The 19,061-nt window shown below is 39.6% G+C and overlaps 1 protein-coding gene across 2 annotated transcripts in view; it reads left to right on the forward strand.

Moving 5' to 3' along the window:
* Positions 1-243: 243 nt before the first annotated feature.
* LOC133517373 (uncharacterized) overlaps positions 244-19,061 on the forward strand; it is a 65,898-nt gene continuing 47,080 nt past the window's right edge. For both annotated transcript variants that reach the window (XM_061850674.1, XM_061850680.1), the window contains exons 1-4: positions 244-855; positions 3,473-3,631; positions 3,711-3,917; positions 10,308-10,478. In XM_061850674.1, coding sequence (XP_061706658.1) covers positions 765-855; positions 3,473-3,631; positions 3,711-3,917; positions 10,308-10,478 — 628 coding nt within the window. In that variant the 5' untranslated portion in view covers positions 244-764. The remainder of the gene's footprint in view (positions 856-3,472; positions 3,632-3,710; positions 3,918-10,307; positions 10,479-19,061) is intronic.

The following is a 19,061-nucleotide window of genomic DNA, read 5'->3' on the forward strand; positions in this document are numbered from 1 at the left end:
TTTCCTCATCTGAAACGCACAGCGCGTGCTGTATTTAGGCGTTTATTTATTTTACCGGATCCGGTAGCTCCTGAAAAGTGCCGGATCCGGCCGGATTACCGTATCCGCCGGACCGGATTGCAATCCCTACTTAAAAGATATTTGAACCGTAATTTGAATATAGCGCTAAAATAGTATAAGAACATTATTAATTTCAGTTAATTTATTTTAGTTAAATTATTGATATTATTACTACCACAATGATATCTTTTTAATAATGGCAAAATGTGCGAGTGAGACACAGGGCTCCGGTTTTGCTATCTCAAGTGGACCGTTTTCTCTAGTCTGGTACGAACACCTTTCTGGCTCGGTGACAAGGTTCAATTTGGTATGGCAAAAAAAGTCATTGCACTCTCCACTTTAATATATACCTTCAAGTTTACAGCTGCCAGCTGGACACTTTATTAGAATAGTAACTGTTTTCCTATAAGAGATTGTTCTTTTTACATCTACCCTCCATGGTTGCACGGATGTGATTTTAATAATTCATAAAGGAGGAAATTTTTTAATAACTTATTAGTTTATGGTTTTAAGAGTTGTCATATTTTGCTTTTGACACGATAATAAATAAATATTTACATATTTACATTTATTTCAATGATCAAAAACTAATCTACTTATATATTCAAATAGAGTTTAAAGTAAATATGATTTTTTAGTTAACAGAGCAGTTTATATAAGTGAATTTACTTTGTTCTAAGTGAAAAGTGGCAAATCTAGTGATAATGGGATCTGGATTTAAATCGTCTCTATATGCATGTTTGCATCTTATGCCGGATTGGATGCGAAGAGTAAAAGATGATTATAAGGAGGAAGGTAAGAAAATTAACACACTTTTTTAGGAAACCGTAACCAAAATGACAAAACAGGAACACTTAGGTATAATTTCGTCAGTCCGTCTGGCCTTCCGTCCATCGTTTGTCCGTATGTCCGTAACAGCCATTTTACTCGGAAACTCTTACTTTTACTCTTTTACTTAGCTTAGAAGTTAATTTTTTTTTGAGGTGCACTCCATGCTAGAAAATATATTGTAACTGTGTAACGAGGGTTGGTTACCTCCACCCACTCCAAACTTAAGAAATGGGGGAAAACAAAAAAGCAAGAAAATATACACCGTGATTTTATTAAATTCAGGGTATGGGTAAGGGGTTGCACACAAATCACGCGAGGTTTTTTCGGCTACTTTTTGACACCCCTACCCCTTGGTGAGGTTCTTGGCTACGCCTCCCTCCCCCACATTGATGGTGGAAAGCAGTGACGAAATAATAGGAATATATTGAAGCAATATTGATTAGGTTTATTCAGAGAGAAAATTAACACATGTTACACGATCGATATAATAACATCATAATAGAAAAACATGTCAAGGAAACAAATTCAAATATTCCCGCGATCATAGACAATATGAACAGCCAGCACTTTCCAACACACATATCCTCGCGTGTATTTTTTTGAAACTTTTTCATTCGGCCTCATTTTACGATAAATAATACTATTTATAGTATTTAACTCTTGTTTATTTTTCTATTTTCGTTATGAATGTGATAAATTAGACCCGCCATATTGAAGTACGAAGTGCAGACTTATGTTATCGAAATCTAGACATAGTATCTATTCACGTGGTAGATATTTCTTAGTTTCGTTCACTGTAGAAAAATACACATGAGATCTCCTTCTTCCCTTCCCCAACATGATCTGGGGACCGATTTTTGAATTTCCTCAATCGAATCTTAATCTGTGGAAAATGGCGAAATGCTATTTGTATTAGCCACTATTTTTCAATTCCAATAGGAGAATTTAAATACCTAGTAGTGGAGATATTATGATTGAACAAAATACACGAAATCGAGTGGTCGAAATTCAAAAATCGGCCCTTGTCGTGATTTTTTCGTGTCACGTGACGTGCGTAAAGTGCCGCGGTGAGAATCGGATATTCGCCTAGACCCACAAGGCCCAGGCCTAGAGGCCCAGGCAACCTAGCAATGATCATGAGATGGAGGGGCCCTCCCTAAATTCTTAGTGCCATAACAAGAGCCTAGGAGCCCTAGGTTTCTAAATCAAAGCCTGGCCGCGATTCATATCGAATGAAGAGACTAACCCTTTATTATGCGTGGGCTGATACCACGTTTCAGGCCGGTTTTAATATACTCAAGGTTACAATCAACTACAGAATGATGTACAGTACAGTGAATAATAAAAAAAAGCGGCCAAGTGCGAGTCGGACTCGCCCACGCCCATGAAGGGTTCCGTACCATTTATGACGTATTAAAAAAAAACTACTTACTAGATCTCGTTCAAACCAATTTTCGGTGGAAGTTTGCATGGTAATGTATATCATATATATTTTTTGGATTTTTCATTCTGTTATTTTAGAAGTTACGGGGGGACACACATTTTTTCACTTTGGAAGTGTCTCTCGCGCAAACTATTCAGTTTAGAAAAAAATGATATTAGGAACCTAAATATCATTTTTGAAGACCTATCCATAGATACCCCACACGTATGGGTTTGGTGAAAAAAGTATTTTTGAGTTTCAGTTCTAAGTATGGGGAACCCCCAAAATTTATTGTTTTTTTTTTCTATTTTTGTGTAAAAATCTTAATGCGGTTCATAGAATACATCTAATTACCAAGTTTGAACAGTATAGCTCTTATAGTTTCGGAAAAAGTAGCTGTGACATAATCGGACAGACAGACGGACATGACGAATCTATAAGGGTTCCGTTTTTTGCCATTTGGCTACGGAACCCTAAAAAGAGTGTTTAAACTTTGTGCTCGCAATTCTCGTCGTCATTGGCCTCAGCACTTGCACTTGCACGAGTAGTTTGTTCATCTGTTGCTATATGGAAGATTATAGATACTGCGCGCGACTTTGTCTGCGTAGACTTTGTATTTCCATATATGTACACTTAATTTCAAAGTTTGTATTATTTTTGAAGCGCCAGTTATTTGAATTCACATCATACCTAATTTAATTTTTGAATAAGTATGTATCTGATAAAGTCTGTCGAAGTTCTGCTTACAAACCTAAAATGCGTCAACAATTTTATCTACAAAGTGCTCATACGATGAAATGGCCCATATCTATACCTGACGGGGTGAATGATGATTCCTATGACAGTTCCTCAAAGTCGCGTTTGGATGGACTTAATTTATTATTTAATTGAAAAAATATGTTTTCACCGTATATTTATGACTTAATCGATTCGTTTCTAAATAAAAATATGTGAAAGTACAAAAAAGACAAAAAACATTTGACATTGAATGTTACTCCATACAAAAATGAACTATCGTGGGATTATCATTCGCTGCGTCAAGTATTAAATATAATCTCATACTACTGAGCTGATAGTGATGATGAAAACCACAGTACTTCTTAACGGTAAAGAGAGTTCGGTTTGTTTTTATTTTTATCACGCTATTGTTTGTTGAAGCATGCGGAGCTGGTGAATGGGGACTGCACCTTCTAGAAAAGCAGGGTCGTGCTGCCGTATGGGTGGTGAGCGCGGAGCTGGGAGTGCGCGCTCCCGGTGTGGCCGCGTTGGCCTGTCGCCTTATGGAGCGTTACTTGTATAGCCAGATGCGGCACTTAGGTGAGTCTTCATCTTTATTACGAAAATATTTATGTATTTTTGGCACACTAATTCATACATATATATGACATCCTTACAGATAGCCACCAGATCCAGCGCTTTCAGCAGGGATTGCGCTCAAGGATACCCGCGTTAATATCATCATGCGTACAAATAGCTGCTAAGAGTAACTCGGCCGCCATCTCCCTGTCCGCCTCGCACGTGAGCAGCTACCTATTCCGGCAAGGAGTTGATCACTCCGTCAAAGATGTCGTCACGTGGGAATATCACGTGTTTCAAACTATCGGTCAGTTAGCCCAATCATGCTAATTCCATTAATAACTGTATTCAGCGTTGTTCCGGTAACTGTCAATTAGAGACTGCCGTTTGATGTAATGCAGCGTTGTGCTTGATAGATTAGTGAGCTTTAACAGTAATATTATTGGACTAATGTAATTTCAACTTAAGTACTGCTCACAACGTAGGATATGTCTATCCATATCATAGGTACGTGGGAATACTGAAAGTTTATATACTCGTAATGAGCCACTTAGAGATGACGCACATGGTGCAAGAAAAGGTTTATTGATTGAAAACATAACTCTTTGTCTATTTTTTTGAGGTACAATTTATTTGGGTGTGAATTGGATATTAGGAATGCTAGCAGCTTGAAAAATTTACAAGGGGCCCAAAAATAGAAAGATACTTACGTTGACAAATATTTTTTAAGGTTATTTTTCTTGCACGAGTTTTAAATAATATTATTCAAATCACTTAAGAGTCCTTATTCCTACAGACGAGCGTATTTTGTAAAATGCTTCCTTTTTCATTCAAGATTACGACGTAACTATTAGTATTTATTCAAAAACTGATAACGTACTGAAATAATCGTTTCCTAAACTAGGGGCTCCAACAGTTCAAATTTTCATTTTCTCTTTTAAACCTCTTTTTTAATGAGGTTTTTTGGGAGTCTTTTCCAAATTTTGCAGTGAGATGTGGCGTTTCGGTTCTCAATTTTGCTATAAACAAGAATCATTTGGTACATGAATGACTACAATTTGATTCAACATATCTCGTACGAGGGGCTGGAATGATTAACAATCGAAGATTCATTTGAAAAAACTGATAAAATACCTTCCGAGTTTTCTTCATTTTTTTGGCGAAAACAGGGTTTTATTATATTTTATTTCCGCAAATTGTACGCATATTTTGCTTTAAAAATAATATTATAGCAAAGTGTAACTTTATGTTAACCTATAAAAAAAAAATCGTAGCTATGGGACCTACATTGCCGTAAATTTATATTTTTTTAAAACACGTATAAATCACGCAGCAGCGACGCCCCGCTCTCAGTCCGCGCGGAGCGCGCTTAGAGGACGGACCTGTGCTCGATTGTCAGGCATTCGTTGCGATCGTAATCAGCTACGGAGTTCCGAGAAGTGCTATATACTGCGATTAGAAAATCTTAATAAAAGTTCATTTTTTACAGTATGCCTAACAGACTCGCTTATTGATGGATTTTCAGTGTTACTTTTTTTTTAATACTAAGTCGGTGGCAAACAAGCATACGGCCCGCATATGTACGCCTGCAACTCCAGAGGAGTTACATGCGCGTTGCCGACCCTAACCCCCTCCCGCCCCTCGTTGAGCTCTGGCAACCTTACTCACCGGCAGGAACACAACACTATGAGTAAGGTCTAGTGTTATTTGGCTGCGATTTTCTGAAAAACGCATTTTCACTTGAAATTACGTTAGGGTTTGCATTATTATTTTTGACCCGGATGAAGTCCAAGTTCTCATGATGGAGTCAGGAGTTGGTCACCAGAACTCCTAATCTACTAATTATAATCCCATCGTGTTTGGGCTCAAAAGATTTGCCCTGACGAACACCATCGATCTAGATGAGGTCCAGGGTCTCATGATGGAGTCAGGAGTTGGTCACTAGAACTCCTAATCTACTCATTATAATTCCATCGTGTTTGGGCTCAACAGAGTTGCCCTGATGAGCACCTTCAATCTAGATGAGGTCCAGGGTCTCATGATGGAGTCAGGAGCTGGTCACCAGAACTCCTAATCTACTCATCATAACTCCATCGTGTTTGGGTTCAATAGAGTTGCCCTGACGAGCACCATCAATCTAGATGAGGTCCAGGATCTCATGATGGAGTCAGGAGCTGGTCACCAGAACTCCTAATCTACTCATCACAACTCCATCGTGTTTGGGCTCAATAGATTTGCCCTAATGAACACCATCGATCTAGATGAGGCCCAGGGTCTCATGATGGAGTCAGGAGTTGGTCACCAGAACTCCTAAACTACTCATCATAACCTCATCGTGTTCGGGCTCAATAGATTTGCCCTGACGAGCATCATCAATCTAGATAAAGTCCAGGGTCTCATGATGGAGTCAGGAGTTGATCACTAGAACTCCTAATCTACTCATTATAATTCCAACGTGTTTGGGCTCAAAAGATTTGCCCTGATGAGCACCATCGATCTAGATGAGGTCCAGGGTCTCATAATGGAGTCAGGAGTTGGTCACCAGAACTCCTACTCTACTCATCATAACTCCATCGTGTTTGGGCTCAATAGAGTTGCCCTGACGAGCACCTTCAATCTAGATGAGGTCCAGGGTCTCATGATGGAGTCAGGAGCTGGTCACCAGAACTCCTAATCTACTCATCATAACTCCATCGTGTTTGGGTTCAATAGAGTTGCCCTGACGAGCACCATCAATCTAGATGAGGTCCAGAGTCTCATGATGGAGTCAGGAGCTGGTTACCAGAACTCCTAATCTACTCATCATAACTCCATCGTGTTTGGGCTCAATAGATTTGCCCTGATGAACACCATCGATCTAGATGAGGCCCAGGGTCTCATGATGGAGTCAGGAGTTGGTCACCAGAACTCCTAATCTACTCATCATAACCTCATCGTGTTCGGGCTCAATAGATTTGCCCTGACGAGCATCATCAATCTAGATAAAGTCCAGGGTCTCATGATGGAGTCAGGAGTTGGTCACTAGAACTCCTAATCTACTCATTATAATTCCAACGTGTTTGGGCTCAATAGATTTGCCCTGATGAACACCATCGATCTAGATGAGGCCCAGGGTCTCATGATGGAGTCAGGAGTTGGTCACCAGAACTCCTAATCTACTCATCATAACTCCATCGTGTTAGCGCTCAAAAGATTTGCCCTGACGAGCACCATCGATCTAGATGAGGTCCAGGGTCTCATGATGGAGTCAGGAGTTGGTCACCAGAACTCCTAATCTACTCATCATAACTCCATCGTGTTTGGGCTCAAAAGATTTGCCCTGACGAGCACCATCGATCTAGATGAGGTCCAGGGTCTCATGATGGAGTCAGGAGTTGGTCACCAGAACTCCTAATCTACTCATCATAACTCCATCGTGTATGGGCTCAATAGAGTTGCCCTGACGAGCACCATCAATCTAGATCAGGTCCAGGGTCTCATGATGGACTCAGGAGTTGATCACCAGAACTCCTAGTCTATTCATCATAACTCCATCGTGTTTGGGCTCAAAATATTTGCCCTGACGAGTACCATCGATCTAGATTAAGTCGAGGGTCTCATGATGGACTCAGTAGTTGGTCACCAGAACTAATCTATTCATCATAATGGTAATTTGATGGTGCTTGTCGGAGTAAATCTATTGAGCCCAAACACGATGGAGTTATGATAAATAGATTACGAGTTCTGGTGACCAACTTCTGACTCCATCATGAGACCCTGGACTTCATCTAGATCGATGGTACTCGTCAGGGCAAATCTTTTGAGCCCAAACACGATGGAATTATAATGAGTAGATTAGGAGTTCTAGTGACCAACTCCTGACTCCATCATGAGACCCTGAACGTCATCTAGATTGATGGTGCTCGTGAGGGCAAATCTATTGAGCCCAAACACGATGGAGTTATGATGAGTAGATTAGGAATTATGGTGACCAACTCCTGACTCCATCATGAGACCCTGGACTTCATCTAGATCGATGGTACTCGTCAGGGCAAATCTTTTGAGCCCAAACACGATGGAATTATAATGAGTAGATTAGGAGTTCTGGTGACCAACTCCTGACTCCATCATGAGACCCTGAACGTCATCTAGATTGATGGTGCTCGTGAGGGCAAATCTATTGAGCCCAAACACGATGGAGTTATGATGAGTAGATTAGGAATTATGGTGACCAACTCCTGACTCCATCATGAGACCCTGGACTTCATCTAGATCGATGGTACTCGTCAGGGCAAATCTTTTGAGCCCAAACACGATGGAATTATAATGAGTAGATTAGGAGTTCTGGTGACCAACTCCTGACTCCATCATGAGACCCTGGACTTCATTTAGATCGATGGTACTCGTCAGGGCAAATCTATTGAGCTCGAATACGATGGAATTATAATGAGTAGATTAGGAGTTCTAGTGACCTACTCCTGACTCCATCATGAGACCCTGGACTTCATCTAGATTGATGGTGCTCATCAGGGTAAATCTATTGAGCCCAAACTCGATGGAGTTATGAGTAGATTAGGAGTTCTGGGGAGTTCTGGTGACCAACTCCTGACTCCGTCATGAGACCCTGGACCTCATCTAGATCGATGGTGTTCGTCAGGGCAAATCTTTTGAGCCCAAGCACGATGGAATTATAATGAGTAGATTAGGAGTTCTGGTGACCAACTCCTGACTCCATCATAAGAACCTGGATGGACTTCATTCGGGTCAAAAATAATAATACAAACCCTAACGTGATTTCAAATAACACTGAAACTCTATAGCACTAATGTGCGCAAACGATTGGCATCTTGACTACGCAGCATGGGTGCGTAGCCACCATGCCAATCGATACGACAACGAAACACTATCTGTCTCTCTCTCGTACTAATATGCACAAACGATTGGCATCTTGGCTGGGCAGCATGGGTGCGTAGCCAACATGCCAAACGTTTACGATACGACAAGGAAACACTATCTGTCTCTCTATCGCACTAATATGCGCAATCGATTGGCTTCTTGGCTAGGTATCATGGGTGCGTAGCCAACATGCCAATCATTTACGATACGACAACGAAACACTACTCTCTCTCTATCGCACTAATATACGCAAACGATTGGTATTTTGGCTAGGCACTAAGCAAGTGTGTGGCCAACATGCCAATCGTTTACGATACGACAATGAAACACTATCTGTCTCTCTATCGCACTAATATACTTTATTTATACCTGCAGTCATTTAGTAACTTCTTCATTTTCCATTGGTGTGAAAGAGACAGAATAAAGAGCAAGGGTTATAGTACACTCTGTAGTCTGTACACTTAGCAGTAGTGTACATAAAAAAAAAACTACTTTGCATATACAATAAAATAAAGAGTGCCCATATGATATCATATGACACTAAAATTAATGTTGCTTGAAATTATATTGAAAACTATCAAGATTATTCTAGTCTGCATTGAAACGCGCGTCGCGTTGCCGGCGCTCGCGTACCGAGCGCCAACGCCATCTATCGAGCGTTATTTCGTGAAATCGGAGAACGCTCCAAGGATTAAGGGCTCTTAAATAAAATGAAACGCATCTTTAAAATATTCTCCTTTAGCTTTAATACAAAAATGCATATTTGATAAATACTGATTGTTTTACTATAGGTATATATACCGCAGTCAAATTTTTTGTCAAAGTATTTTTGGGTCAACCTCGACAACAAAGTTATACCAGCCGGCCTAGCCAAGGTGACAAGCGCTATCGCTACGACACGCTTTGTGTCTCTCTATCGCTCTTCCATATTAATGCGATAATTACAGTTGCCTTTCGATGTAGTAGCGATAGCGATTGTCACTTGGCAAGGCCGACAGGCTTCGAGTATCCTTTTATAATGAAGCCCACTTTTCGTGCGACTTTTGTAGTACCAGGTTTAATTATTTTAGTCACTTTCGTTTTAATCTATACGTACAATAATCGGGAAGGACGTCTTTCAATGGCAAAGCACTAAAGCTCTAAACTGAAATCGCAGGTACGTACTCAATGAATAAAAAATCCAAATAAATCGCATATCCGCAGATTCAACGTTAAGTACCTATCCAAATAGGAAAATTTTCAGGTTGATCCCATCGTAAAGAAAAATTGTGTGCATTATCAGAAACAGCTAAAAAGCGAATATTTAACAAAATATTTCATATTTATTATTACCAAAGTCAAAGATACATTGATTCAAATGTGTAAAATCTAAGACGATTTCATGCTTCGAATTTGACAGGTAAACGAGGTGGCGCTGTACAGCTCCATACATTTTGCTCTCTGATTGTCAAAAGGTGACGTTGGATCGATTTTCTTTGCAACGGTTTTTGAGATTACAGGAAGTTTCGGTATGAGTTAATTACTAAGTACAAATCTATATCAATATTATATGGACTAGGATTTGGCTTTTATTGACTGTAACTTTTTTCTAAATCCTCATATTTTTGTTCAAACTCGGCGTATTATAATCTATATATATATATATATTATATATATAACCTAACGTAATATACACGAAACGGCACTAGCGGAAGACCAATGCCTAACACCTCGGCCACGAAACGAATACTCTGGAGTGCACAACGTTAACGCTAACTAAAACAAATGTATGGCGTCAGCATAGACCGTTCCGTGGCCCTCGGATAACAGTTGCACTTTGCAGGTTACCGCGTGCCACTGTGGACGAGCGTGGAGGTAGCCGAGCTGCTGGCGGTGCAGACGCGGCTGCCGCCAACGTTGCTGGAGCCGCTGGGCATCGTCGTCAATCTAGCCGAGTTCAAGCGCGACCGGCTCGACCGGCGCGTGCGTTGGGTCGCCAACGTTTCACCTCACAGTAAGTACTTTTTCATCACACTTGCTCAAAACGGCGTTTTTATTCCATCGATTTTTGGTTCATAATCCAAGATATTAAACACGCGTGCTTTTCCAGTATATTATAACACTCGTGCTTTTTCATTATATTATCCGACTGAGTTAGGAAGGTAACTGATTGCTAATAATATGTATGGAAACGGAACCTTCTTCATTTGGTCGAGTAATACATTTTTTAACCAACTATTAGGTTTCAAATGTTAGTTCAAAGAGGTTTTATCAAACCAAACATTATTTTTATAGATTCAATTATCTCGTAAATTACGTTAATGAATAAACAAAATATTTTATCGATTTGATCTCCATCCGTCGAACAGAAATACGAAAATATTAGCTTTTTTACATTTTTTTAATTGGTTGTTTGTCGATTTCGTTCGCGCCTTTGCCTTGCGCGTGCATTCGAATCGTGCGTAAAAAAGTATAACGCGTCAGCCATTTTCCGTATTTGTCATAATGTCATAAAATTGAAATAGTTTTGCATGTTTCTAGTTTATATATTGACGAAAATGACATTTTGAAGCATTGAAAATTAAAAACACATAAAAATTGACACTAATAGAGGCAAGAGCCGACAACGATAGCCTTTTACCATCAAAATGGCTTTATACATGTAAAAAGTATTATTATACTTTATTATTTTTCCTATTTGACCGCCGCCTACTCCAAAGAGCATATAATCACTACGTGCCTACTCTATGGATGCGTGGCTGTCGATAATGTCACATATGCCATTAAAAAAGGGAAATGCACTAAAGAAAACGTTTATTTAAAATAATTTATCAAATAGTGATATCAGTGATTAAGTTTACATGCTGATAGACGAATGGACATTTAATGTCTTTTATTTTCGTTTCAGGTATGTAGGTTTTCCTTTAGTTTTCTTACAAATGTAGTAATGATAGAAACACAGATTAAATAAAATATTTTCGTTTCAGATAAAGCAACGCATTATTCTTATTTGACTATCTTAGTACTGGTAAAGAAATATCTTATATACATTTAAAATTGCACATGTAATTATTATAAGCTGTTGTAATCCTGAAAAAATAAATTAAATAAAAAAATTGGATGATTTATAATTGGCGGTGTGAAAATACTAAGTTACAATAGATGTCTTAGTAGATAAAAGCAAACCCTGCTGTTATGTAAATAATCAATGAAAACAGAATTAATAGTAAATATTACATTAAATTCTCAATACTGCTAAAGAGGCCTTATTCCTACAGACGAGCGTATTTTGTAAAATGCTTCCTTTTTCATTCAAGATTACGACGTAACTGTTAGTATTTATTCAAAAACTGGTAACGTACTTATATAATCGTTTCCTAAACTAGGGGCTCCAACAGTTAAAATTTTCATTTTCTCTTTTAAACATCTTTTTTAATGAGTTTTCTTGGGAGTCTTTTCCAAATTTTGCAGTGAGATGTGGCGTTTCGCTGCTCACTTTTGCAGTAAACAAGAATCATTTGGTACATGAATGACTACAATTTGATTCAACATATCTCGTAGGAGGGGCTGGAATGATTAACAATCGAAGATTCATCTGAAAAAACTGATAAAATACCTTCTGAGTTTTCATTATTTTGTTGGCGAAAACAGGGTTATATTATATTTTATTTCCGCAAATTGTACGCATATTTTGCTTTAAAAATAATATTATAGCAAACTGTAACTTTATATTCACCTATATAAAAAAATCATAACTATGGGACCTACATTGCCGTAAATTTATATTTTTTTAAAACACGTATAAATCACGGAGCGCGCTTAGAAGACGTACCTGTGCTCGATTGTCAGGCGTTCGTTGCGTTCGTAATCAGCTACGGAGTTCCGAGAAGTGCTATATACTGCGATTAGAAAATCTTAATAAAAGTTAATTTTTTATACTATGCTTAACAACAGACTCTCGCTTATTGATGGATTTTTGACATAGACATAGAATTTTTTTATTTAACACCACATTGAAACATGTTTACAGGCAATACTACAAAACATTACAAGCCTTAAAATGAAACTTAATTAGGCACAAATTTATGTTTACATGTAGATATAAAAAACTTTTAAAATTATGATGCTAAAAAGGAGCGAACCTCAGCATGTGTTGCAGCAGGCTTACCTACTACAACGCTGGTTTTCAGGCCGACCCTTCCATTTTCAGTGTTAGTTGAAATTACGTTAGGGTCTGCGTTATTTTTTTTTTGACCCGGATGAAGTCCAAGTTCTCATGATGGAGTCAGGAGTTGGTCACCAGAACTCCTAATCTACTCATTATAATCCCATCGTGTTTGGGCTCAAAAGATTTGCCCTGACGAAAACCATCGATCTAGATGAGGTCCAGGGTCTCATGATGGAGTCAGGAGTTGGTCACCAGAACTCTTAATCTACTCATCATAACTCCATCGTGTTTGGGCTCAATAGATTTGCCCTGACGAGCACCATCAATCTAGATGATGTTCAGGGTCTCATGATGGAGTCAGGAGTTGGTCAACAGAACTCCTAATCTACTCATTATAATTCCATCGTGTTTGGGCTCCATAGATTTGCCCTGACGAGTACCATCGATCTAGATGAAGTCCAGGGTCTCATGATGGAGTCAGGAGTTGGTCACCAGAACTCCTAATCTATTCATCATAACTCATCGTGTTTCTCTCTCTCTCATCAAACCCTAACGTAATTTCAAATAACACTGAAATTCTATAGCACTAATGTGCGCAAACGATTGGCATCTTGACTAGGCAGCATGGGTGCGTAGCCACCATGCCAATCGTTTACGATACGACAACGAAACACTATCTGTCTCTCTCTCTCGTACTAATATGCACAAATGATTGGCATCTTGGCTGGACAGCATGGGTGCGTAGCCAACATGCCAAACGTTTACGATACGACAAGGAAACACTATATCTCTCTATCGCACTAATATACGCAAACGATTGGTATTTTGGCTAGGCACCAAGCAAGTGTGTGGCCAACATGCCAATCGTTTACGATACGACAACGAAACACTATCTGTCTTTCTATCGCACTAACATGCGCAAACGATTGTCATGTTGGCTAGGCGCCATGGGTGCATAGCCATCGTGCCAATCTTTTACGCCACGACAACGAAACACTATCTGTCTCTCTATCGCACTAATATACTTTATTTATACCTGCAGTCATTTACTATCTTTTTCATTTTCCATTGGTGTGAAAGAGATAGAATAAAGAGCAAGGGTTATAGTACACTCTGTAGTCTGTACACTTAGTAATAGTGTACATAAAAAAGTGGCGGTAACATAATCGGACAGACAGACGGACATGACGAATCTATAAGGGTTCCGTCTTTTGCTATTTGGCTACGGAACCCTAAAAACTAATGTGCATATAAAATAAAATAAAGAGTGCCCATATATGATATCATATAACACTAAAATTAATGTTGCTTGAAATTATATTGAAAACTATCAAGATTATTCTTGTCTGCATTGAAATGCGCGTCGCGTTGCCGGCGCTCGCGTACCGAGCGCCAACGCCATCTATCGAGCGTTATTTCGTGAAATCGGAGAACGCTCCAAGGAATAAGGGCTCTTAACAACACTAAGTTAATTATATAAATTAGGCATAATTTGTCATCAAGTTATTTATTTACCTAGATTCAGAATGATTTGAAACTGCTAAATCAATCACTAGATGCTATTTGAGTTACAAGTATGATAAATTAAATAATGAACAAATATAATTGAAAATAAAGCCTCTTTATTAAAGTTAATAATCCTATTTATTCACCTTATCATCAACAACTAATAAATACAATCACTAATACTTTATAATTTACCAATATTTATTTGAATTAATTATTGACTAATTAATCCATCAATTCAATCATCAGGTAAGTACATAAGCATTTAAAATAATTATCAACATAGTATGTAGTTAACTTTCAATATCCCTGTGGCGGCGATTAACTCAGTGCTGCAGCACAAAGAAGAATCATAATGAGAATGATCCAAATGAATCGGGTCGGGCCCTTTTATATCCACTGCTAACCAGCCACTCGCAACTGACGTCACAAACGTATTTTATTATCTATTTATCGAATAATGCAGAATAAAATGATCACAACATCTTTTCAATAAACTTCGTTATACATAATTACTAATAAATAATATTAATACCTAATATAATCCCTTTAAAATAGGTTACAAATCTTATTAGTAAGTTAACTACAGTCTCAAAGTTACCACTACCAATGTTTCTCTAAACAACCATGGTTTCGTATCGTGCCTACATAAATCACAAACTGTGTAAACTTGACATGATATTGAGTTAAGTGTCTAAATATTGAATATTTATCAACATTGGACGTCAAAGAGAAACAGGTCAGTTTCATACATAATACAATTTATAAACAATAATCTAACAGCGGCATATGAAACTTTTATTCAATGGTAAATCAGCAAGTTGGTAGCTTACTTCAATGAACTGGCGAATAAGTGCCTACGAGCCCAGCACGCTTTGATGCAATTATTCGATGTTAAAATTGTAATCCACCATTTTTAAAATTGTACTTTTACTGTTTTGACAAAAAGAAATCTAATTTATAAGTTTTGTTTTTTCCTCGCAAGTGTGTTGAAGAATATCGTATGAAACGCGTGTGCATTTGTCATTACCCACATCGGCTTTCTTATTGCGCGCTCGCTTACAGCTCGCGCGCACAATATCGCCTCGCGTGTAATGACCAACTTAGCACACTTGTATTATAATGTACTGTATTTCATGATGTATTATATTTCATGGTTAACATTGTTTTGATAATTATTGCATAATTCCAAGTATTAATTTTTTATTTCATTTCAGTACATATAAATATACAGATTATTTAATCTAACATATGTATTGGGCCTGCTGCTCTTTGCTAGTTTTGGCAAACAATATCACGAAAATTTACACTTACAGTTTCTAATAGTAGTAGATGCTTGGATGGTTGATAGATGTGGATTCGTTTTAAGTTATAGTCAAGACAATCAGTTATCACAGTAAAATTCCTTCCAGTTTCACATAGATTTCACCCGCCTCTATTCCTGTCTGGATGTCAGGATATTAAAAAATCTGATTTTTATGATCTCTCAAATAAATAAAATATATGTTAAATTTGGGATTGGTGGCTAAAGGAAACGCCCGTTCGGTTGACAGATTTATTTCGACTGACTGTCGCAAGATTATGTATACCTACCTGCATAGAAGTAACCATACATAACACCTCCACCTTTAATTTATACAATTGACAACTTATACCTATATTTTATAAGGAAAGGTTCATAAGGAAAACTTTTTAATAATTCAATATAACCTATCTGTTACCTAAGCGATAAGCTACCGTTACATATACATTAGCTACTAAGGTAAGGAACATTAGAAATTCAACCTTAGTGGCTTACTAGGTATACAATGTAGCCAAGAGGTATTTATATACTAATACAAAATTATGTAACGAAATACATTGGAATCTTAAATACTAAACACTTATCTATTATTACTAATAACAAAGATATCTTCAAACCCGAATCTGAACGGGGGTTTGCGGATTCTAGGTACCCAGGGCGCATTGACCAGACTGTCAGTAGGCAATTGGGCCCCAGAGGATGGATCAGGTGACTATTTGGGCATTCTATCGGTACAACGCGCATGTAACTCCTCTGGAGTTGCAGGCGTACATAGGCTACGGAGACTGCTTACCATCAGGCGGGCCGTATGCTTGTTTGCCACCGACGTAGTATAAAAAAAAAAATGGAGCCGCTTTGTGCGCAGTTGGGGACGCGGCCGAAATCGCCACTACCGGCTCGGCGCTACGCTCACGCTCGTTCTCATCGCTATTCCTGGGCCGACCTCGTCCAACTGGGTAACCGGCTCGTCATTACCAGGAAGCACAAGCGAATTGCACTTAGCTACACTACCTCCCCCGTTATTTAGCGTTACCCTCCTGCTCTTCAATTGGTCAATATGTCTATGAACCCCGGTTCCATTATCAGTATCTACAATATAATCAGTGTCTCCGCGCCTGTCTCGTACAGTGCCGGACATCCATTTATCGTCACCGCGATACTGTCGTACCCAGACCGGATCGCCGGACGCCGCCCGCCGCGCGCCGCGGCCGCTCCTGCCGGCCTAGCCAAGGTGACAATCGCTATCGCTTCGTCAAAGAATCGCTTGGTGTCTCTCTATCACTCTTCCATATTAGTGCGACAGTGACAGTTGCGATTCGATCGCTACGGAGCGTAAGCGATTTGCACGTTGGCTACGCGGCCTGTGCCGCTCGGACGTGATCCCCTCGATCCGGTCTTAAGCAATCTAACCTAGTTCGCAGTGAACGTCCCTGTAAAAGTTTCGCAGGGCTCTCTCCTGTCGTTCTATGTTCGGTATTTCGATATTGCAAAAGAAATCTACACAGTGCGGTCTCCGCGTCTAAATTTTCTTTTAAAGCTTTTATAATTACCGCTTTGCATATTTTTACTGCGCTCTTGGCCGCTCCGTTCGAAGCCGGGTGGTACGGGGCCGAGAGTACTTGATCTACGCCATTAGATGATAAGAAATTTTTAAACTCTGTACTCGAATAAGGAGGCCCATTGTCGCTTACTACTTGTTTCGGAATGCCGAACCTAGAGAACCTAAGTCCGCCCCAGTAATTAATATATCATCTAGGAAATTAAGTACGTTCGGAATTCCCTGTAGAACAGATTGCATCATTTTTTGGAAAAGTCCCGATCGATTATATTTAAATAATCCGCGGAGTGTATTTATCACCGTATAATACTTTGACGCTTCGTCTAATTCATACTGATTATAGGCATGCGATAAATCTAACTTCATGAAACATGAGTTATTGCTTAAATTTGTAAACAAGTCCTCAATTTTTGGAACCGGGTACCTATCGACCAATAACACTGTATTCAAGGTAATCTTATAATCCGCGCATACCCTTATACCGCCGTCCGCTTTCCTGGCAATGACAAGAGGAGTGGCCCAGTCGGAGTGGTCAACGGGCTCGATGACGCCGGCCGCTAACATGGCGTCCAGCTCGGCGTCGAGGCGCGCGCGAAGCTCGTATGGCAGGGGCCGCGCGCGGCAGAATATCGGCTGAGCTCCGTCGCGCACACACAGCGACGCCTTGCCCCCGGTGTACCGGCCAAATGCATCCTCTAATAACGCCTTATACCTGGAAAGTACGTCCGAAATTAAAGCCTCCTTATCCATCAACTTGACAATAGACCCATCGTCTATATTAAAATTATACACCTTAAAAGGTGGTATATTTATACCTAGCTCGGCGAGCCATTGACGGCCTAACAAACTGGTACAACCATTATTAATTACATACAAATCTAAGTTTTTCCTTTTATTCTCGTAAACTACGTCTACGTACTTCAAGATAACCTAGAGGCCGGATATCCGAACCGTCATAAAACTTAAGTAAAAGTTAGCAAAATATTTATAATAGTTTGTATTACTTATACATGATATTGCTGATCCCGTGTCCACCTCCATAGTCAAAACCTGATTATTTACAAGAATAGGAATATACACCGGCTTGTACTGACTCAACGACATCAAATTCATAACTTCATCGCCGTCCCTTCCACGCTCGCCCTCCAAGAAGTCTTCCTGGTCCGCCTCCGCGTCCCGACCTTGCACCCAATGCAAACCGGACCTGGCACCACCACCTCTGCCGCTCCAGCCCCCGCGCCATGACCGCCCGTGGTTAGCTGCTCCGCGGCCTCTATTGCCACGACGATTAGCCCCAAAACCGTTCGTAGGTCTCCCGAAACTGCTACCACGCATGACATGCGGGCACATCCTACGCAAATACCCCTTAATTTTGCACACGTCACACACGTATTGACTAAATTTGCACTCTGTTTGTCGATGATGAGGGTCGCCGCACGACTCGCATAAACCACGACCTGCACTGACCGTTTGAATCTTATGCACTGTTTTTACATCATTTCGCTCGCTAATATTATCCTTATCTCCGATTGCATGTGAATCCCGCTCGGCCGCTTCCAGCGTAGTAGTAGCAATCGTAAATTCGTAACCGCCTTATTATAAGACAGTTTTTCCTCTGCAAATAATCGCTGTCTAACAAAATCACTATTTACGCCACATACAAATTGGTCTCATATTATCATCCCGCGTAGTACCAAAATGACAATACTTGGATGCTTTCTTTAATTCTGCCATAAAATTAGCCACTGATTGTCCGTTACTATGTCGACATTGACGAAATTTGAATCTTTCGGCGACTACCGACGGTTTCGGTTGTAAATAATTAGCCATTATTTTAATCACTTCGTCGTATTCACAATCACACGGTTTCTTCGGGCTGCACAGGATGACCATCAGCTCATACGCGGTATCCCCTATACAGCTTATTAGCATCGGCAGCTTCAGTTTATCTTCCACCTTATTCACCAAAAAGTACATCTCCAAACGATCACAAAAAGTTTGCCAATTCCCACCATCCATCTCGAAGCACGCGACTTTTCCCACAGTTTTAGCCATCTTCCTC

This window comes from Cydia pomonella, chromosome 1 (assembly GCF_033807575.1).
Source record: "Cydia pomonella isolate Wapato2018A chromosome 1, ilCydPomo1, whole genome shotgun sequence".
Taxonomy (NCBI): Eukaryota; Metazoa; Arthropoda; class Insecta; order Lepidoptera; family Tortricidae; genus Cydia; species Cydia pomonella.